This window comes from Zalophus californianus, chromosome 2 (genome assembly GCF_009762305.2).
Source record: "Zalophus californianus isolate mZalCal1 chromosome 2, mZalCal1.pri.v2, whole genome shotgun sequence".
Taxonomy (NCBI): domain Eukaryota; kingdom Metazoa; phylum Chordata; class Mammalia; order Carnivora; family Otariidae; genus Zalophus; species Zalophus californianus.
In genome coordinates this window covers 70,571,437-70,593,756 of record NC_045596.1, presented here as the reverse complement: position 1 = coordinate 70,593,756, position 22,320 = coordinate 70,571,437, and the positions used below count along the sequence as shown (strand labels likewise).

Here is a 22,320-nt window from a genome sequence, read left to right as displayed (position 1 = left end):
GGAAATGCAAGAACTTTTTAGGGCTGAAACCTAATTCAGCAGAAATATGTACATGCACACATTTACTTAAGGACAATATGGTAAAATATTAATTGCTGAATCTGTCCAAATAGTTTGATTCAGGGATGGCTGTGGAAGCATTCTTTATCATAGCCCCTAATTAGAAATAATCTCAATGTCTAACAAGGAGGTTGGTTAAATAAATTGGTACAACCATACAAAGGACAACTACTACTGAAAATTTGTAATAGACAAACTAGGACATGGGACATTTTTTGTGAAAAAGATGAAAACCAGAGATTTTATGGCCCATCCTTCAAGGCCTAGTTCCAATGAGATGTCTGCCCTAGAGCTTCTCTTAATGGGGACTAAAAACACTCCCTTTCTCCACACGTGCTTGCCACTGCGTGCTTACCGGTTCTTGGGGCTTGTCGACTCTACAAGCTTGCTGAGTGAGGGTGGGGGGGTCTGTTCGGAAGGATCAATATTAAGTAGAGGTCAACCTAACCTATGGAACAAAAAATGAAAAAGGAAAAGGAGGGTAGTGAGGTCTTTATCAGTGTTCGGTCAGAGGCTGGAGGGTAGCTGTGGGGATACTGTGGTGCCGTAAGGGGAAGGAGTAAATTAAAGGAACCACCAGTTTGTGAGTGTTCATGCCAGGTACTATGCTAAGCGCTCTCCAGAACCATCTAGCCCAATCCTTACCATCTTACTACTAGGTAGATACCAAATCAAGAAAATTTATTAAAATGAGAAAACCCCAGAGAGGTTAAGTAACTTGCCCAAGGCCACATAGCAAACTCAAGAGCCAGGATTCAAATTCAGCAAGTCAGATTTCAGCACCTAGGTTTTTCCTGATTTCCTAAAAGCACTGAGGTAGAACATGAGTTTTCAAAGTAGCAAAGGGAGGAGAGACCAGATGGCCTTTCAAAACCTTTCAACAGCAACATTCTACAAATCTGTCCACCCAACAAACATTGAAAACAGGCAAATTAAGGTCACTGTTGCCCCTGGCACAGAATGTCAGAGAAGATGCCACCCTGGTGAAAGGCTAACTCGTGTGTGACTGAAGTTCTTAAAAATAAACCAAAGAAAGAGAAGGATGAGCTTCCCTCTGCCCACACTTCTTTTCCTGTTTCAACAATAAATACATATTGTGAACGAGGGCATGTCATTCCACCGTGTCAGACTCTTCTTGGCTAAGTGGTAATTATATATAGCAATTTTAGGAATTACTTTATTCAGGAAAATGAAAGCATGGATTCAACCCCAATGATTTCTCTAAATTTTTATTAATTTTTTTTTTTACAGCTCGATCCTCTTGTGAAAAGGAAAGAATTTGAAGATTAACAAGTCAATTACATGTCTTTTTAAACAGCAATTAATCCTCATTACAGAGAACAACAAACAAAAGATCTGTGGCACGTTATCTTTGGAAAGATCTTTTGCAAATTTTTCTTCTAAAAAAAGAAAACTATAATTTTCACAGATCACATATGTCTCTTTCAAAGGACTATACAAGGCAGCTAAATTTTATTCACACAAGCCCCAAGTTGCAGTTCCATTGCTGAAGTAGATACAATACATGGCATCCCCCTTACTTGTGTTGCACATCTTCCCGCTGAGAGCATCCCTGCTTCCCTAGCCTACGTACAAACTCACCATGTGGACTAGACAGCTGGCACATTATTCCACAAGAATTAGAGACAAATTCGTATTTTAGACAGACCAGTGATCATTTATCAACTGGGCAATTTATTCCTTTTTTAAACAATTTTAATACCAAGATTTGACTTCCTCTAAAGTTATAAGAAAGCAACAAATATATAATATAATATATAACGGTAATAAATAAAAAAAAGGCAACCCTGCTCAGGTATCATCCAAAACATGATCACATTCAGAAAGACAAAAAACAAAAAAGATTTGGGACACATACCTATAAACACACACACACACACACACACACACACACACACACACACACACACCAACATGAACAGTGTATACTTGATATCTGAGGGGGAACGTGCAGTAATTTTAACAATACATGTTGATGGCCTGAACAAAAGGCGAAGTTAATACTGCCTGTGTTAAGCATCACCTAAACATCTACTTTTATAAGCAAAGCACGTTATCTTCCTTAGGTCGGCCACCGCCTGGTCTCACCAGTGCAGCTTGGCCAGCCTTGCTGCCAGTGGTCTTACTCCCTTGTCCTTCCAGGCCGAGAGAGTATATCTAGGCTCACAGGGAGCTGTAGGTTTCCTTCCTGCCCTTGTGGGTAGAGAAATACAGGGAACTTTTCTACCCATCACAGTACCTGTTGAGATCTGTTGCACAGTGGAACATAGTGTGATTTCCCTAGGACAATAGGAAATCCACAGCCCCCTTAAGTAGATAGGTGGTGCTTGCCAACTCATTGTAGAACTAAAGAACATGGCCAGTGGTCATCATTCTTAGTCACTGAGAAACCAACATGACTGGATTGCATATTGGAGGTTTATATGGTACAAATACCCCTTGCAATGTTTGAAGGAAGATCCCCAACACCATGTAATTCTGCCAGTCAACCTCCAGCAAACAAAATGACAAGATAAAAAGGCACAGGAAAAACCTTATATTCATTAATTCTCAATAGGACCAAAAACAATCAGAAGAGACAACCCACTACAGAAAGGGAACAAAGAAGTACCGCCATAACCCTGACACGCCTCCGTAGCCCCATACACAACTCTTTCCAGTGAGCAAATCTCTGCATTTGTGTTTCTAAAAGAAACCCAAATATCCTTGCAAAACTGAAATACTGGTAATTGATGGTAAAGACTGTAGTAGAAGTGGCAAAGTTTTTCAAAGATTTGTGTAGTGTCTGGGAAAATAAATCCTTAAGAAAAAAGTAGAATCTGTGGTGGGAGGTAGGGAATCAAGCCTTATTTGATTCATTTACCTGAAGATGAATAAATATGCCTCAAACTTCATGAAGCAGAAGAACAAAAGGTACAAGACCCACATTAACATGTCTTAAAGCCATATCAAAATAAATACAGCATTATCCCAAATTAGTATTATTTCAAAATTAGGTTTGGTCAACAAAGGCACAATGAATAATACATCTAATTCAACCAGCCTCATAGTCTGTGTGTGTGAATGCGTATGCATGCGTACAACACACGCACATCTCCTTTCTGTATCAGATACAAAAGCTGTTCATTTTGGAGGACATAATGGTTCATCTTTTTGCTTCTAAAAATTATTGGACAGGAATCCTAACAAAATAGTAAGCTCCTGGTTCTACGAACATGAATATTTAAGGTACCAATTAAGGCAGGTTTTCAGCCAGAAAGGGGCCAAATGTTAGCTTCTCAAAAGCCTGGGATCTGGAATCAAAGGATATAAATGTGTTCTAATTTGTCTAGGGGAAAAGCTAAATATCTTGGTCAAAACAGATCTATAAAATAAAGATCCTTTTATTTAAAAAAAGAAAATTCAGATTCATTATCATGCAGCACTGAGTGTATCCTAGAAGTCATGCTACTGCAACTCTCGTCCTGATAATACACCCACTGGACCCTCGCTTCTTCACCGCAGCTCACATGTGGCGAATGTTTTCACATTCTTCCCCAGTGTCATTTGGTAAATTTCAGTGAAGTGTTTTTCATCCTTTAGCAGGGCCCCTAGTCTGGCTAAAATCTCAAGTTCAGTGATTCACATTTTAATTATCTCCAGAAAGGACAGGAACATTCAACATTTTAAAAAGTAAAACAGTGTTGTTCCATTTCCTAGTAAAGAGACACACAAACACACACACACACACACACACACACACACACACACACACACACACACACACACAAAACTGTAGTGCCAAAGGCAAGATTTTACACTCAATTTTCACTCCTTAAGATGCTTTGTTATTTGTCTCATTTTATAATCTAGTCCTTTCAATTATCTACCTCAGTACAAATTCTGCCTTTGGGAATTTAAGCATGCAGTGAAAAAGTGCAGTGATTTTTAAAATTCTTTATAGATTTCTATATACAACTGTAACAGGAAAAAGACATTATGAACATTAAGGATTCATCAGCCACTATTTTTCACATACTCTATTTAAAAAGTAGCCACTGGGAATCCTCTTTTAGGTACAAGGCAGTAAGAATCGGAAATATCCCATGTTCAAAATATTACAAATTGATCTCTGCAAATTGATTAGTTTTTCAAGGGACAAATAAATTTTTAATATAAAGGTCAGGGGGGGGAAACACTACACACGAAGAATAAGGCCACTGAAAAAGCAATCTTTTTTTTTTTTTTTTTAGAAGTGGCTGAGCAATCGACGCCGAGTGTCTTCAGTCACAGGAGCAGTATCGCTCACCGACAGCACACACACACACACACACACACACACACACACACTCCAACACATCTGCATAGATCAGAACCTGTCCGAAAAAGACACAGCCTCCCAAACTGACAGGTGACTTGTACTGGGGAATGGTGGGGTAAAGGGGCAGAGAAGGCCAAGTGAGTAAGCAGGAAAAGGACATTAAATAATCACATATACCTGACTCTGGTGTCTTGTTTCACACATACAAGAGATGGGCATGATGCCACAACCCACCAGACAATTACTGCTCATTTAACAAAAGGTTTTGTTAAATGGCCTTGCTTTAGAACAACAGCGAATGAAATTGGTCCATCAAGACCACACATCCAGTCCTCATGCTCAGGTAGTAGTACCGCTCTCTCTGGCTTTCACCTAAACATAGGTAACAAACCTCTGAACTAGCTACTGGTAACAGAGAACAGGCTGGCTAAGACACTGAAGGAACAGCTTCACACGAACACTTCATACGTGAAAAATCATCATCACTCCCATCCTCCACACATCCCTTTATGTATTGACCAAATCACCGAGTTCTTACATTCCTTGTATGGACCTTCAACCTCTTCCTTATACAGATGGCACTCCCTTCTTCATTAATAGTATGAAAATGACAAACGTTCTGGGTAGGAAACAAAATGTAGAGGGGCAGAATGGGATAAAGGGAGAGAAAAAAATGAACCAACAGTAGCGATAACACTCACTCCTCAATTTTAATACATGTGCAAATTCTACTTCTAAAAGGGATATCAGGAATTGGCTTTTAAAAACACTGCACTCAAAATAATGCTTCCAATAGCCTTCAAAGTTTCAATAAAAAAAAAATCTGTGCTTATGGTTATGTGGGAATTTTGACTGTGTTCTTTCATTAGGTCATTCCCTACGAACTTGGTTTAACGTCTAGAATATGGCAATAACAACATATGGGAAGGCCACGGTTCTTCAATCCAATCAAATCTAGTTGACGGAGAACACTTTGGAGTGAAGGCATGTGGTGACTTTTTTTTTTTTTTTTTTTTTTTTTAAAGTCTAATTAACCACCCAAATCTCCACATCCTCTTAGGGAGTTAACTTACCCTAGACAATCAAGGGCTCAGAAAGTGTACTTTTGCTATAAATATAAAATAATCTGTAGCAGAAAAATATAGCCTCTCTAAGGAGTAGATTTCATTTTTCTTTGTTTGCTGACAAAATTCTGAGTTGGTTAGACAACATGAGTTACCACATAACTGTAGACCACAGATCAGCACCTCAAATTCCAGCTCTACTTAAACAAAAATTAAAAAGCACTTTAGCCATCTGGTCAGGTATAAATGTTGGTTCCCTTCTTCCCCAAGGTAGAAAATTCAGAATATAGTCAATGGGTGACTGCCTTTCGCTGACGCAGGGGGTGGGGGACGACACCACCAAGTCCTCCATCGTGCATGCGATCTCAAGATGGCGTCCCCGTGGGCAGCAGCTCCTCCCTCCACCGCTCGGACTTAGGCTGACTCCCAGCAGTGACGGAGAAATCAGAAGTGGGGTGAACGCGCGGTACTCCAGGCAACAGGGACATGGAGGGTGTGGGGGAGTTGCCTTCAATTTTATAAATTGTGACAATACTTGGTATTATCAAAGCCACTGTTCACGGGCAGGAAGTGGGGTACAGTGGAGTCCTTCACAACTTATGCTTTATAGGTGACTGTTAGAATTTAGTAAACAAATATTTCCCCCAAAACTTAAAAGAAAAAAAAATCATCCACAAAACCCTACACCAAAATTCATTGTTTAAAAAATTTCCTTCTGGGAATAGACTAGGGTGGCTACTGAGATGACATGAACTTGCTCTCAGAGCTGAAACTGCTTCTCCTCATTTCATCTGCCATTTGCATCCTGCTGGTTAAAAAAAGTACGGAAATGTTTCTAGACCACTCATGTGCCCACTTAGTCTACATTGCACTTCTGTCCTTCAGTTAGGAAAGGCAAGGTCATCTCTGGGGCCAGCCTCCACCTCTCTGCTTCTGTACAACCACCACGTCCAACCAACGATCATGTAAGTTCTTGAAAGTTGAAGTGGACAAATGTCCTGGCCATCTCATGGTGCTTCTCTTCTCGAGTTTGGTGTCTTGATGAGACAAACGTCTGAACTGTTTCTGAGGCTTTCAATGTGCAAAAAAGTTCCCAAGCCATCAAATCAACTTGGGCCTCCGTTAAGGTGTTTTGGTTGCTTGTTTTAGCCGCTGAAAACCCTGTCTGGTATAGTGCACCAGATCCATCAAACTGCTGTTGAGGGCCAAGGCACACACACTTGTGCTGAGCTGAGCAAAAAATTCTGCAAACAAAGCAAAACCAAAACCAAGTGAACACATTTGCACACACAAAAATAAAAATGGAAACATAAAAAGTCAAAGTTCCAGCAACTGTATCCCCACAATATTCTGTACTTCATCACAGCAAGAAATCGCCATCTACTACCGTTAATGGCCCACTAGTTCTCCATACGCCTCCACTAGGCCGCAAGGCTGAGCCCAGAGCCAGTTCTCAAGCTGAGTCCATCAGGCCTGGCACAGGGGCTTGTGCTGGAAGATACCCAACCTGTACTACCGGGCCAATGGGGGGCTGAATCAAAACAAAACAAAACAAAAACAAAACAAAACAACCCCAACAGGTGAAAAGCATCATTAGTTTGCTAAGAAAGAAAGTAAAATTCTAAGAGGCTATGAAAAAAGTTAAGTGGCTACAGCTAGCTGGCCCCTGCCTTCCCTACAGCCAGGAGAAAATCCGGAGTGGCATTCGGGGGCAGTGACAGGTACGCTTTTACTCAGTGCTCGCTGGGCGCTCACAGAGCAGTTCCTCGAACGGCACACACTCTACCATCACCTAAGCCTTGGCTCTCTCCAAGGTTTCTTCTTCTCAAAGAAGCCTCAGCACTGTGTGCTATGCCACGCTTCTTATACTGTTGCTAACCGTCTTTCTCAACAGATACTGAAAACAAGCGTGCGACTCCGTGTTTAGGTCACGCTACCTCACGTACCACATGGGTTGTGCGCAGACAGCCGGTCCCTTCCCGTCTTTACTTGCCTTGCCCTTTCGCTAGCACTTCAGCTTGGGCTGAAATGATGATGCCAGAACGTCTGGAGGGCGAGGCGCCGCAACCACCTCTACTTTAATTTTGCGGAGATCTGGTCACGGAGGCTTGGCTCCGTGCCACAGGGCTCAAGCAAGAACTGCGGCTGGGTCGTGAGGCAGAAGGGAGAACAGCAAAAAGCTCCACACTCCCTTCACTTGAGAACACTGAACATAAAATACAAACCAACAACGGCACTCCCTCCCGATCCCCATGCCCCGGGAATTACCACCACAGAGCCTTTTACCTTTATTCTTCCTCGTCAGGACCTCAGCCTGCTCCCAAAGATCGAAGGCAGTAAGGACATGGGACGTAATGGTGACATAAGACGACGTCATGTTTTGGATGGTGACAGGCATGCCGCTGCTCCCGCCACTGCTAGCACTTGACTGGGACCCGACGGAGCCAGCAGGAGAAGGCATTGGAGAGAGAGGGGACGGTGTGCCTGTGCTTCTGGGAGGCGGGACAAAGAAGAGAACTGGTTCATCACCTTAACCCCGCAGACTACGGACTTCTTGTCTCTGGGACTGCAGTCCAAGTTACAAAGTTCGGGGTGCACTAGCCAAGATGAAAATCACTTCTACAAGATCAGAGACACCCTTCGCCTTCAGGATTTGGGGAATTTACTTCATCGCACACAACAAAATGGGGCCACCAAATAGAGAAAGTAGCTGGACGGACGCAAGGTGTCCTTCGCCGGACCCAGAATCAGGTGGGCACATCTACGTTCCGAACATGCTTGCTCCATTTACACAGTCTACTCCCTTGGCCTGGAATCCCTTCCTCCCCCCACCCTCAGTTCTAACTTCCACCAAGACAGTGCTTCCCTGGGAAGACAGTTCTAATCTCCTATATATTCATTCTCTCATCCAGTCAAACACTGACCGAGCATCCACTCCACACTTGGCCCTCTTCTGGACCCCAGGGAGACAGCATGGCCTCTCTTTGGCCACCACCTGAACTGGTCTCTTTGCATTTACCTATTAATTTATCCACTGCATTTCTCACATCCCATTATACTCTTCTGTCTATTCCTTTTCCTTCCTTGAAGGCTGGGACCATTTCTTATGAATCTTTGCATTTCTAGCACTTAACACAGAGAGTAGGCCCTTCCCAAGTATCTAACGAATCAATGACTGGATGAATACAGGACAGCCTCCGAGGAGACTGGGCAAGAGGTACTGCGCATCAGGGGATGCAGTTTTCTATCTACTCTCCTTCTGGCTATATACCTGCACGTGCAAGTTAACAAGGGCCTTGACGGGCCTCGAGTGAGAAACACGAGGCAAACATTTAGACGTAAAAAGTAATGGAAAGATGGGTCAAACAGCAGGAGCCTCATGATTGGGTCCATCTGCCCTCAGGGAGCTGCAGGGACCCTAAGTGTCCCCCGCAGAATGTACACTGTGAAGGACTAGAGTGGCAGCTCCATGAGGGCAGAAATTCTTGTCTGCTTTGTATACTGCTTTATCCCCTGTACCTAAAAACAAGGTTTGGTACAAAGAAGGTGCTTGCTATATAGTGGCTGGACAAATGGTGAAGGAGTTATTTAAAATAATATGACTGACAATGTATTGACTTAAAATTAACATCTGAGGTGAGAGTCATGAAAATTTTCAGAGGTAAGAAGTTACTTCTCAATCAGGACTTTTTTTTTTTTTTTTTTAAGAGAGGCCATATGGGACTCCCTTCTCTTGAATGTGCTAGAAATGGGGCAATCTTCTAGGTGATATTCTTAAAATAGCAAAACCTATCAGAACGGGGAACTTTTCAAGGAGTATAACCAAATAAAACAACAACAACAACAACAACAAAACATGCTAGGTAAGTACTACAGGGAAGAAAATTCTAACTTCATCTTAACAACACCTGCACAAAAATTCTGTTTTTCAACATCTTATGGCACAGATGAACACCTTCAGTTCACAAAGGAGGCAGGAGTCAGCTAGAGATAGTTTTCATTCTTAATATTACTGTCATAGATCCTAGATAAGGGCATTCAGTTCTGGAAAGTTCTTGTTTACTGAAATGCCAAGACAACGTCATGTAGACGGAGAAAAGACTTTGGCTCTGATTGGCTCTGCCTCTGTTGTGTGTTGTTAGGCATATTTGAAGATCCTCAAAGCTCTAAAATTTTGACCCTATATTCTTTGTAATTATCTTTTTATGTTACTTACTCAGCAAACACCTTAACTTATACCTATTCCTCAAAAAGGTTGAAATATGCTAATAATTTAAGGAGCAAATCAGCACATAGATATACACAATTTTTGGAAAGCCAAAGTCATACAAATGGTTGCAAAAGCAAGAGGTAAATAAAGAGATAGCTTGATTTTGAGAATTATTTAAATTAGACTTTTCATTACCTTGCAATGCATGGAGAAGGTGCCTGGGCAACTTTGAAAAAACTGCTGAAGTGTTCGTTAAGAGCACGAGAATACTTTATTGCTGTCTCTTTTTTACAACGAAACATCGCCATGTTCAAAATGGACTGGCAACGCATGCTATGAACATAAACAGAAGTTAAAGTCAAGAATTACTTTGTAGACACGAGTATCACTACTACACAAAGCCATCTAATTAACCCTTTATAGTCTAAGGAACACTCTGGGTTTTCCTCATCTACATGAGGAAGAACATCTTAAGAATCTTACTATACTGTTCACACTAACATCAAAAGTAGATAAGACACAAAGGGGCGCCTGGGTGGCTCAGTCGGCTGAGCATCCCACTCTTGATTTCGGCTCAGGTCATGACTTCAGGGTCCTGAGATCAAGCTGACGCTGAGAGTGGAGGCTGCTTAAGGTTCTCTCTCTCCCTCTCCCTCTGTCCCTCCCCGCAAAGTAAATATTGGTGGAAAAACACAAATACACAAGAATATCATTTAAGTCATGAGACCAAAGCATCTACTGAGTCAACAGTAAAATGGCAGATGTCTTTCAGAAGAAATGACTATCAGCGGGATTAACCTCCTGACCACACATCCTACTTTCTGGTATTGTTCCGCCTTTCATTATTAATTACCATGTTAAGAAAACAAATTACTCAATCTTTTTTATAACAGCAAAAGATGCAAAAGCAAATACTATTTAGACAAGGAAAAATAAAGGTACACACCATAAAACAGCAAATATTTTCTCTTGTGGAGTTGAGGCGTCTGAAAAGGATTTCAATGACATTATAAATCTACAGGAAAATATAAAAATACATCAGGTTAACCAAAGGCAGTTAGAAAATCCCAGGCACAAAGATACCTTATTAGGTTTGTCTTGGTTTTATGTTCATTTTCCTGAAGATGTGAAGACATGAAAACCAGGCAGAAGAAAACCCCAGGCTTTAGAGCAGTAATTCAGGCCATTCGGCAAAGCAGACAAGGACACGTCTCTTCTCTGGCCTGTTACCTGCTGGAAACCACGTAAACGTGTGTCCTCACGGCGTCCCCTGCCCAAACACAAAGAAGGGAGCGGACACGGAGCTGCCAGTGCGTCTGATAAGACAGCCAAACTGGAAAAACCGGGCTCTCCCTGAATGGTCCGGCATTTCACGGTGCACTTGGCAGAAGGATGGAGCTGCACCCGGTCCCTCCGTTTTATCACTTCATCTAGAATACAATTTTCGTTTCGGGCCCAAGGAATGGTCCTGGATCAGTAAATTTTTTTTTAAGGCTCCCCTTTATTAAGTTGTCTTCCTACTAAATTCGAGTGGATTCAAACAATAAAAGGTGAGGAAGGAAAAGCACGTAGCAAGATGGCAAAATGACGTGGCACTTACTTAATGAGGTCTGCACTCTCCGAGTACACCAAGTAAGCCGACTTGGACGCCGAGCTTTCCGACTCTGTGGCAATCCCACACTCAATAAGGGACAAGGCGGCCTCCAAGTACTTAAAAGCCTTCCCAACCTTGTCCGTCTGTAGAAGAGCATGGTCAGTGTTAGGCCTCAAACAGACTTGTTTATAGTTTCTCAACCACATCCTCTACCTCAACTTCCCTCCACTGTCTTAGTTTAATTATGGCTAGGGAAAAGCGTGAGAACAAGGGAACTCAAAATGATAACCAAAGCCTGTTGGCTCTGACCTACTGCAAAATTTCTTTTAGCAAAAATTTAGTAGGAAAAAGAAAACAATCTTATTAAGACTACTCTCTCAAAGTCTTAAGCTACACATTCAAACCAAGGCAGTAAGCACATCGTCCCCTTGTTATTGGTGTACAATTATGTGATTTTCATGAGAAGATTTTCCTACACACCCAGAATGATGCAGACACAAATTTCTTTGTATGTGTAGAAGTTTATCTTATAAGCAATAGGAAACATTATGGTTTAGGAGCATCTTAGAACTTATGTCTAACAATAATCGTCTTATATATTTTAGAGCCAAACAGATTATCCAATCTCATTTGGAAGTCAGGGTTAAGTGTACAAGGCTATCCCTGGGCCAGGGAGGATAAAATTTCAGAGTCCCTTAAAGGGCAAGTAGAAACATGAATGAGCTCAAATACTGATGGTCACCTAAACCTGAAGGCACGCGGTGTCACGGAATGCTCTCCTCCCTGGAACACAGCCAGCTCTTCAGAGACTGTGATAAGCACCCCCACCTTTTCTCTACACTTGCCATATGGACCATGTGTTATAAGAGCAACCAATTAACACATATCCAAGTTTGTAGTTTCTGCTAATGCTTTCAACTTGGTATGTTCAAAAAGAATTAAAAACAGCAAAGATGCAAGAGGAGTATAAGGAGATGGTAACATATCAGCAAAGAAAGATGGCGTGGGGCTGCTAACTTTTTAAAAATAACTTTGTTCTAAACTATTTTTTCTAGAGAAAGCCAGGCTCAGAAAATCAGTGACAGTAGAGAGGTTCCTCAAAAAGTTAAAAACAGAACTAACTACCCTATGTTCCAACATATACACTACTAGATATTTACCCAAAAATACTGATTCAAAGGGGCACATGCACCCTGATATTTATAGCAGCGTTATATACAATAAGCCAAATTACGGAGCCCAGATGTCCAATGACTGATGAATGGATAAAGATGTGGTGTGTGTGTGTGTGTGTGTGTGTGTGTCTACACACACACACACACACACACAAATGTACATATAAATTTTGAGTCTTACTCAGCCATCAAAAAGAATGAAATCTTGCCATTTGCAACAACGTGGATGGAACTACAGGACATTGTGCCAAATGAAATAAGTCAGTCAGAGAAAGACAAATACCATATGATTTCACTCTTGTGTAATTTAAGAAACCAAACAGATGAACATAGGGGAAGGGAAGGAAAAATAAAGTAAGATAAAAACAGAGAGGGAGGCAAACCATAAAACACTCTTGACTGTAGAGAACAAACTGAAGGTTGCTGGCGGGGAGGTGGGTGGGGGATGGCCAGATGGGGGATGGTTCTTAAGGAGGGCACTTGTGATCAACACTGGGTGTTATACGTAAGTGATGAATCACTAAATTCTACTCCTGAAACTAGTATTACACTATATGTTAACTAACTAGAATTAAAAAATAAGGAAAAATTAAGAAAAACTTGAAACATTAAGTATGGTATTTATTAAGTGCTGTCAACTTCCTGTACTTGAAAAATATGTTTTCTATGTTTAATAAAAAGTCTGTTTTACATTTCAAAAAAAAAAAAAACAAAAATTAGTGACAGAAAGAGTAAAGATCAAATTGGCACACCCCCACTAAACCAGCAGTACAGGGTTTTACTGGTTTGCTTCACTGGTGAGAATTTAACTCCTCAATTTGTTTATTTAATGCCATCTCTTTCATGGAAATTCCAAGATTTATACTGGCCTTAGTGTATAAACAAAAGGAACTATAGTAAAAAAAAAAAAAAAATTGCCAATATCCGCTTCTTTGAGGGAAGTATTCTGTAAGGCTAAGAACGAAAACATTCCTGTGACAGCCCCCTGGGTAGCTCTGGAGACAGGGTTCAAGAGTAGCGGCCTCACTTCCCTTTTCAACAGTGAGTAGGACGCAGAGAAAAAAAAGACACTCCTCTATGTTCAGTGGTGCACTTAATGATTTGGAACGCAAAATGGACCAATTTGAGTCCTTGTGCAAATAAAGGAGAATTAAAGAATAAAGAGGCTACCCATTTGGGCTTTTGTCCAAACCAGCATATTTTCAGAGTGAAATGAGCTATTATTAGCTATTAAAATGAGATGCAACAAGGTATAAACCAGGACTGAACTGGGCACACTGGGATATGCGGGCAGCTTAGGCAGGGAGGAAGAAGAGGTGCATCTATATAAATTAATTAAAACAAAAACAAAGTCCCCTGGACTACTGTTTGAATAATGAAGGAATCTGGGGCGCCTGGGTGGCTCAGTCGTTAAGCGTCTGCCTTCAGCTCAGGTCATGATCCCAGGGTCCTGGGATCGAGCCCCACATTGCACTCCCTGCTCCGCGGGAGCATGGTTCTCCCTCTCCCACTCTCCCTGCTTGTGTTCCCACTCTTGCTGTGTCTCTCTCTGTCAAATAAATAAATAAATATTTAAAAAAAATAATGAAGGAATCTAGTGGCTGAAAGCGTCCAATGTCAGGGCAAGTTTTAGATAACCGGCTGACAAAGTACTGAATATTTACTCTTTTGCAGAACTCAAAAGGTTCTCACAGTTCTGGCACCAGCTCTGGGGAGCTGGAAGGCAGAGACAGGAAAAACACTGTCACATTTGGTGCAGATGCGGCCATCCTAGGAACGGGGCTGCTCCGGAGACAGGTCTAGAGGCAGAGGCTGATCTTTGAACCCCTCACAGCATTCCCGTATAGTAAGGACTTGATAAGCATCTTGCCCTGATGAACAGGGGCTGATAACAGGGTCTCGGTCCAGCCCTCCCTAGCCGGTCTGAGGATCTGAGGAGAGATGCTTGCCTGCAGACTGGGGTGGAGAGCGCAGGCTGGGGTCTCAGGGGCACTACGCTCTTCCCATGTGTATAAGGTTCAATATATGGTATTTGCAGGGGTTGGGGCTCAGAGCACACATGAAATAAATAAAAGGCCCCGAGCCTCAGATGTTTGAACACAACAAAGGGCAGGCATGATGTAATCACACTGCAGCAGGGATGAACAGCACATTCAATCGTGGATGCAATTAACCACAAAGCACCGCTTCCCAGAACATCCCAGCAGCCACTGGGGAAAGAGAGCTCATTTTGTAAAAGCACGTATACCCACACTGCAATCATTATTACCTTCATGTTCAAATTTTACCGAACGGCACTCGGTCTACTCTTTCCTCGGGCCATTATCTCAAGGGCGTTAAGACAATTTGGGAGCACAGACTACCTCAGTTTCTGAAACGTTTTAGGCCGAACACAAATTGATCGACTTTCAATAGCAGAACTCGTCTCCCACAGCCGAAGAGCTGACTCAGTGGCACGAGGAAGCCCTCGTGTATTAAAGCAAACACCACCAGGTAGATCTAACTTCCATTCATTTAGATGTGAAACTTGTCACTAGGTACCCTGTCTATTCATTCACTCATGTTCAGACTGAGTCAAAGCGAATAATTTCACTAAGAATCCCTTACCCCTCGATTCTTAAGACCTGCTGATCCTGCTTTACTTTGTGACCCATGTCGCGCCCGCCCCCCCCCCCCCCGCCATTCAGTGATAGGGAGTTCAATGAGACCACAGAGACCTTATCAGAAAACACTCTACCAAAGGGATGAAAGAGCCAAACTGACCATTAACTCTGCTTTTTGCTTCAACTTTTTGGCCTCCTTCATGTGAAAATCTGCTTGTTGTCTGAAAGAGAAGCAAAGATCAGCAGTGGGTCAGAGGAACCTGGAATTACTAGACTGAGACAAGAGGAGTGAAGGCGAAGGGGGTGAAAAAGGCTGGGAGGAGACGGGGGGGGGGGGGGGGGGGGGGAGGAGGGGGGGGGAGGGAGGAAGCAGAGAAGGGGCAGGGGAAACAGGAGGACCCAGGCCCTTACCTGTCAGGCTTCACTGGAGGCTTCCCTGGTTTCGAGTTACCATTTGGCAAAGAAGGCACCAGAAAAGGATATGCAGTATCTCCAGAAGGTCCCTTTTAAAAAATCGTCATACAGGTCACACACCAACAGTTACAACCATCGACCTAAAGGTACCACACCCCTCTAAACTAGCCCAAAACAGTAGTTCAAAAAGAGGAAATCAAGCACTGTACAATGCAGCTTAGTTAAGCATTTTCCCAGCTAGATTCATCCGAAACTGTAGGTACTGACTGTACTGAGGACCAAAAAGATGTAAGACAAGAATGTCCAAGAGCACAGATACTCAACAAAGCTAAACGTTACATTTTCTTGTAGTGCCCCCCCCACCCCAGGTTAGCAGGAAGGAAGGACCTTATATTTGACTATTATTTGAGAAAGTGGCTATTTTTTTTTTCCATTACAACCAAAAACCAAAGTATCTGATACCAAACGTGCGAACCAAGAACTAAGCTAGGTAACGTTTTTTACTGCAAAGCACCCGATAGAAAATTAACACAAAAATCTATTCTGATTTTTCACCTCTGAACCACTTCGTTAAGGAAGAATAAACTGACATCTAAACTTACATGGAATATTAACCATCTTTTTTACTCTCCCTCTAAAACGTGGTAGAACCTTAAACACAACTCATCATTGCCTTATCTGCAGGGACGAATAGTTCTGAAATACCATCCTTAGGAACTTCTCTTACCTGGGAATTCAAAGTGAAGATGTAATGATGGGTTCCACGCCACAAGTTCTAGCCAACCCCCCCCCCCCCCCACTTACCTTGTGCTCTGTACTGCTTCCGGGTCCCTTCCCCTCGACTTTTCTGTGCTTGGGAGCGGAAGAGTCTTTGTGGTTGCCCTTGCTACTACTGGCACTTTGGGGAGGGTCCTGGCTGCAGGAGTCGCCTTCCCGCCTTGGCCTCTTCTGTGCAGGCTTGGCTGGCTTCTGGGAGGACGAGGAGGACGACGATGACGATGATGCAGGTGGTGGGGGAAGCGCTTCCTTCTTTGAGGGCTCAGAGGAGGGCCTGGGTGTTCTGGAAGGAAACATCATGCAAAATTTTAAGTTAAGACAGAACCCGAACCACCTAACTTTAGTAGTTTAGTTGTAAGATAAAATGGCCGACAACACCAAAAATTAAGAAATCACAGAGCATGAAATCCATTCTTGTAGAAAGGCCCAATTTCAGGGACTTTGGATACCTCTGAAAGATCTAGTCCGATCTATGAATAATGGATTAAGTTGTGTGGTTTGTCACTAAGCTCCCAGAGTCTCCACAGATCCCAACCCCCCCCAACCAAGTTAGTCTTATTAGCTGTTCCCTAACCTGTACCCTTCTCTGACAAGCGGCCAAGCCAGCTGCCACCTTCTCTCGCCCTCCTCCCCGCTCCCTCCCTCCCAAATCTGTTGGCTCCCACCCAGTGACACTATGCACTTTCTTTTGCCAAGTCATCGTATGAAGCGATTTCCTGAATAAACCAGAGAGTGAATAACAGTCACTGTTTATAGTCACACCTTCCTGGAACTACCCCCCGTCCCCCACCTCTCTCCAAAGCAAGAGACTTAGTGAAGAGGCCTGGACACTCCCAGGAATCGCCTGAAGAAAGAGCACTGAACCCAGGCTCCCAGGGTTCAAGTGCCAGTTCCATCTGTCATGAATTTTGTGACTATGGACAAGTCATTTTCTCTGTTTCCAATTCCGCAAAGTAGGGATAATAATAGCACCTTTGTTTTTATGAAAAATTCTTTTAGAAAGAAATTACTTCCAGATGTTCAGGAAATTTTCAATAGTTAAAATGTCTTTGATAAACCTAAGCTTGGACTCAATGAATTGTTAATTCCCAAAAGGTCCTCATGGATAAAAGCAACATGAAACAAACTTAGCGCCTCATCAAAATGAGCCCAACAGTGTGCTGATCCACTCCTACCGCAGAAGAAAAATGTTTTTGCCCTCTCAAGGCCTGGGAAGACTCAATCACCTTTCAGGGCGGTTGCTAATCTCTATACTCACTTTGCTTTAGAAGATTCTTTGTGGGAGGATGAAGATGATGACTGTGACTTGGTTTCTTTCTCCAGTCTGGCTTTCTTGCTATCATGGTCTTTCTCTGCTTCAGCCTATTAGTGTAGCATAACAAAGTACACGGTTACAAACAGATGTACGGACAAAACAAAAGACTTCACAGCAAAGGTAATGAGTCATTGGACTTTCGACGACATCTATACACACACAGCAAACTTCTAAGTACCTATACTGTGTGTGTTTTGGGGGGTGGAGGGAAGCAGACAATGGAGATTTGATGAGATCTGTCCTGAGACAGATTCTCGCACAAGGAAGGAGTACCCTTCCCACCCAGGGAAGGGAGGATCTCTATGTCTAAGTAATAGCTGGCAACAGGAAGGCTAAGTAAGAGTCCCCAACACATCACTGATGTTTTTCTAAATATAAAAGAATCAATAAAACATGCATATTCACAGCAAGTAACAATGGATGATTTTATGAGTAAGGACATCCCCCTTTATTTCGAAAGGACCATACACTTATGCCTGCTAATTTATTCTTTGTATAAAATTAGGAGTGGAGTACTTAAAGCTCACTTTTCATCTAATGAAAAATAAGTATATTGCTGAGAAAGAAACAGGGTTACAAAACCCTCTGTCTCTATCTTATAGGCAGGACTAGAAAGACATACAACAAAGTAAGAATAGTTGCTTTGGGATTCCAGCTAACTTTTTTTTTTCCTCTTTCACTGACACAACTGTCATTCTTTCTGTCTTTTTAAGAGACTGTCTTTATATCTCTCTATACATATATGGGGACACATGTTTCTATTTTTCAAAAAATTTGAAAAAAAAAAGAAGGATAAGGGGCGCCTGGGTGGCTCAGATGGTTGGGAGTCTGCCTTCGGCTTGGGTCGTGATCTCCAGGTCCTGGGATTGAGCCCCATATCGGGGCTCCCAGCTCGGCGGGGAGTCTGCTTCTGCCTCTCCCCCGTTTGTGTTCTCTCTCAAATGAACAAATAAGATCTTAAAAAAAAAAAAAAAAAATGAAGGATAAGTGTAATTTTAATGAGGGAAGAATATAAACAGAAGGGATATTTAAATCTATAGTCACATACCTCAAAAACATCTGTTTATACCAACTAAAGCGCACACTAAACACACACAATGATTAAGAGAACAAAGAATTTTTCACGGCAAAAGACTTTTCCCCTTGTCAACGTACAGACCAAGTTTATGGCAAGTCTCACATAGACTCAGTGACTTCATGGCGGCCTCCTTCCCACTGGTCTGAGTTCACATAACCGCTCCATGGGAAGAACAGCAAATGACAATAAAGTGATTGGTGGGAGTCCTTCAATTAATTCTGATGCACATTTAGAACTAAACTCCTCCAACTGTCAGTTCACCAAGAGAGAAATCTGGGACACTACCCAGTCAATCTAGGACAATCCCTAAAAAACCTGAAATCCTCTCTTAAAGCCTTAGAGGAAAAAAAACATTCTTCAAATTAACATTGTGGGAGGCCCCGACTTTCACCACTGGTCTCTCCCTCATTCCCTGAATTTCTCCAAGAAAAAATGAATAAATTCAGATGGGCAGGCTCAAGCTCTGCCCAGACATGAATAAGCAGCTCAAAGGAAGGGGAATAGGAAAAATGTGCCCCTCCTCCACCAGACATTCTGCAAACACATGTGTCTGAGTGTGCGCGGCCATTCAGCCCTTCAGCTCTCCTCCGGAAAAACACTTTCTCTCTTGTTTCAAAATGGATCATTCAAGGTGGCTTATAAAGATACAGGTTTCTAATCTCTTGGTGTGTGAACAAGTGAGAATATGAAGAAGGGAAAATATGGGGAGAGAAGAGAAATGGAATCCAAGGGAAGGCTTTTACCCTCCTCGAGACTCATTCTGCATGGCCAGCACAAGCCCAATGGCCCCCCGACAGCATCCAGACAGAACCTGGACATGGCTGATCCAAAGCGACGGAGTTCAAAGACTTAGTGCAAAAATGGGAAACATACTTATTTTTATATTGATAAAATGTTGAAGTGGTGATGTTTTAGATATACTGGATTAAATAAAAATTTAAAAATTATTTTCACTGGTCTCTTGCCTTTTTATAGTTTTTAATGTGGCTACTAGAAAATTTAAAATCACATATATGGTTTACATTGTATTCCTAGTGGACAGTATTGTACTACAGTTTTCTAGAGCCACTCTGCAAATTAGGCTCTGAACTTCCAATTAGCCAATTCGAAGAAGGAATTATAAAATGTACAGGTTAGGGGTGACTGGGTGGCTCAGTCGTTTAGGTGTCTGACTCTTCATTTTGGCTCAAGTCATGATCTTGGGGCTGCAGGATTGAGCCCCTGTCGGGCTCTGTGCTGAGCCAGGAGTCTGCTCGAGATTCTCTCTCTCTCTCTCTCTCTCTCTCTCTCCCCCCTCACCTCTCCCTCCTCTAACAAAATAAAATTTAAAACATAAAATGTACCGGTTAGAGAAGATAAAAACAAACCAGTTGCTCAGAAATATAATTATTACAGAAGACTAGAGAAAAAGCACCCTGGGGGACCCTAGTAAGAAGATAATGTGACGTAAACAAACAGGGTCTTAAAGGCACAGCTGAAGGAGTCGAGGGAATCTGACAGAGCTGTTTCTCTTGTGGCCTCAGCATGGACGTCATGGGCCAGCAGCAGAATTCTGGAGCACAATTCAGAAGAAATGGAAGGTGCTGGCACATGCCAGGAGAAGCCTCCGGCAGTTCCGCAGAGCACACAGATCCCCATCCAGCAACTTGTAATGGCGACCCTTGAGAGACCGTCAACGCTGGCAGAGAAGACAGAGTAAACTGGAAATGACTGAGTTAAAATAGAACCCTGCTATTCTTGTCAGTTAAGAACCTACTGTGCCCAAGAGTCTCTGCCACGGGTGGGCCCAGTGAATTCTCCTCCGTCTTAGATTAAGGGCTGGAAAGTTGGCCTAGCAAGCAGTGAGAGATGATGGGAGATTTCTCTCTGGGCAAAGTCACAGAATTTGCTGAAATATCCAGACAGATATTAACTTGTACATGTGGCAGATAGCAATATATACTTTTTCCAGTGGAAGGTATTTCTAGGCAATTAATGACACATAGATAAGTCCCCATGGGAAAACTAGACATCAACTGTCCACAAGGTTACTTCCTTAAAACAAAACAAAACAAAACAAAACAAAACACCACCAAACCTCAGAGGTGGAATGAGAGTTCATTTTTGTTTGTATATCTTCACACTGCTTAGGACATGCTGGTTAGGACTATAAACCAAAGTGGCAGACCTTATACACCACACATGAAAATAAGACTCACAGTGAGTCAACCCTCACGAACTGGACATACCTCTGGCTTGTGCCAATTGGTGACTCAAGAGAACAGCCAGAAAACCCCAAGAAATCAACAAACACAAACACTGACACTAACATTTAACACCTGTGGTGGCACTTACTGGCGTAATATGCTTATGACACTGATAGGCAGCACTGACAAACTGATCATATTCTGTAAGTTGGCAGAAATTAAGCCATTAAACCCAATGAAGCAACATTCCCCTTCTGGTGATTGTCCTTGCTTGACTGAGTTCAAGCCTGTGGGCTTGAGGTCAGTGTTTCTGTACACTATGCACTTGAAACCCTGTCATCTTCTGTCTGGAACAATCACAGAGGCTTCTCCAGAGTAAGTATTTGTCAAGTGGCACAGAAAGTAAGTTGAGCGGCTGAGGGGCACAGCTGAGGCCCCAGGAAGCAGGATGGCGCTACAACTCTAAGTGGCTGGATTTAGGAAAGGGCCATTAAAGAGGGCACCAAGCAGTACTGAGTGGAAAGAAATGAAGTCTTGAATTTCAAGACCAAAAAGCAGGAGGCAAGGAGTTCTTCAGATTTTTCTGGGACAAGCAGCCATTTGAAAATGAGAGAAGAGTGATGTACCCTTCAAGAGGAAAAGGAAGTCTCATGTGCCCTGTGGCTTAGCCACAGATCAAACCCTGTTACAGGGAACCCTGTGTAAGCTCTGGGCTTTGGAAGTTCCCTCTTTCCAAAAGGACAAGCATCTCAACAGGAACTGCATCAACAACAAAAGGAGGCTGCTGGCTGATGACTGGTCCTTCACTAACTTGTTTACTTTTCTTAACCCGTTGGGTCAGGAGGCCAAGGATTACCTGCCAGATGCTGCGCCCTCTACAGAGTACAGCAGAGGGCGTGTACAAAGACCATAAAAGGAAGAGGGGGGCTGTGCTGGGCCAAGCCGGTTTCTGAAGAACACCTCAGGGCAGCCTCCGACCTGCCCCAGCACCTGGCTTGCTATCTAAGAACTTACAGGTAGCAAAGGGAAAATGAAGACAACTTTTCCAAAACGGACACTCATTTAAGGCCACAGAGTTTCTACCAGGAGCTTAGCTATGACAGAGCCGAGGAGCATGTGAAAAGGCAATGAACATAGAAGGGTAGGTGGGGGTGAGGACGTGGCACACGGGAGTGGCAGGAGCGGGAACAACAGAGGGACTGAGCCAGGACGGCACTCTGTCAGGGTCAGTACACTGATCTTCAGCTGTGACCTTGTGCCTCTCTCCAGTAACACCCCCAACCAGACACCTGGGTACAAAAAAAAAAAAAAAAAAAAAAAAAAAAACCCAACCAACCAACCAACCATCAGGTATGAAAGAGAAGAACATCACTGGACTGGGAGGAGTCAGCACGAGCTCCAGAACTACTTCTGCTAAGCAGCCAAGTGTGTGAGCGCCTTCCTGGATCGCCTGTAGAAAAGGAAGCAGCTGAGCAAGTAACCCGTAGGGTCTTGGCACTCAAACTTTAAGACCGTCACCTCCC

General features: G+C 42.8%; 1 protein-coding gene across 5 annotated transcripts in view; it reads right to left on the bottom strand.

Moving 5' to 3' along the window:
- Positions 1-1,273: 1,273 nt before the first annotated feature.
- The window catches only part of AFF1 (AF4/FMR2 family member 1), a 202,261-nt gene continuing 181,214 nt past the window's right edge, over positions 1,274-22,320 (bottom strand). For 4 of the 5 annotated variants that reach the window (XM_035725783.1, XM_035725787.1, XM_035725784.1 and 1 more), the window contains 9 exons: positions 17,477-17,580; positions 16,246-16,501; positions 15,439-15,530; positions 15,188-15,248; positions 11,256-11,392; positions 10,602-10,670; positions 9,851-9,988; positions 7,732-7,937; positions 1,274-6,689 (listed from right to left, as the gene is read on the bottom strand). In XM_035725783.1, the coding sequence (XP_035581676.1) occupies positions 6,568-6,689; positions 7,732-7,937; positions 9,851-9,988; positions 10,602-10,670; positions 11,256-11,392; positions 15,188-15,248; positions 15,439-15,530; positions 16,246-16,501; positions 17,477-17,580 (1,185 nt within the window). In that variant the 3' untranslated portion in view covers positions 1,274-6,567. The remainder of the gene's footprint in view (positions 6,690-7,731; positions 7,938-9,850; positions 9,989-10,601; positions 10,671-11,255; positions 11,393-15,187; positions 15,249-15,438; positions 15,531-16,245; positions 16,502-17,476; positions 17,581-22,320) is intronic. The other variant, XM_035725785.1, reaches the window with a different exon arrangement.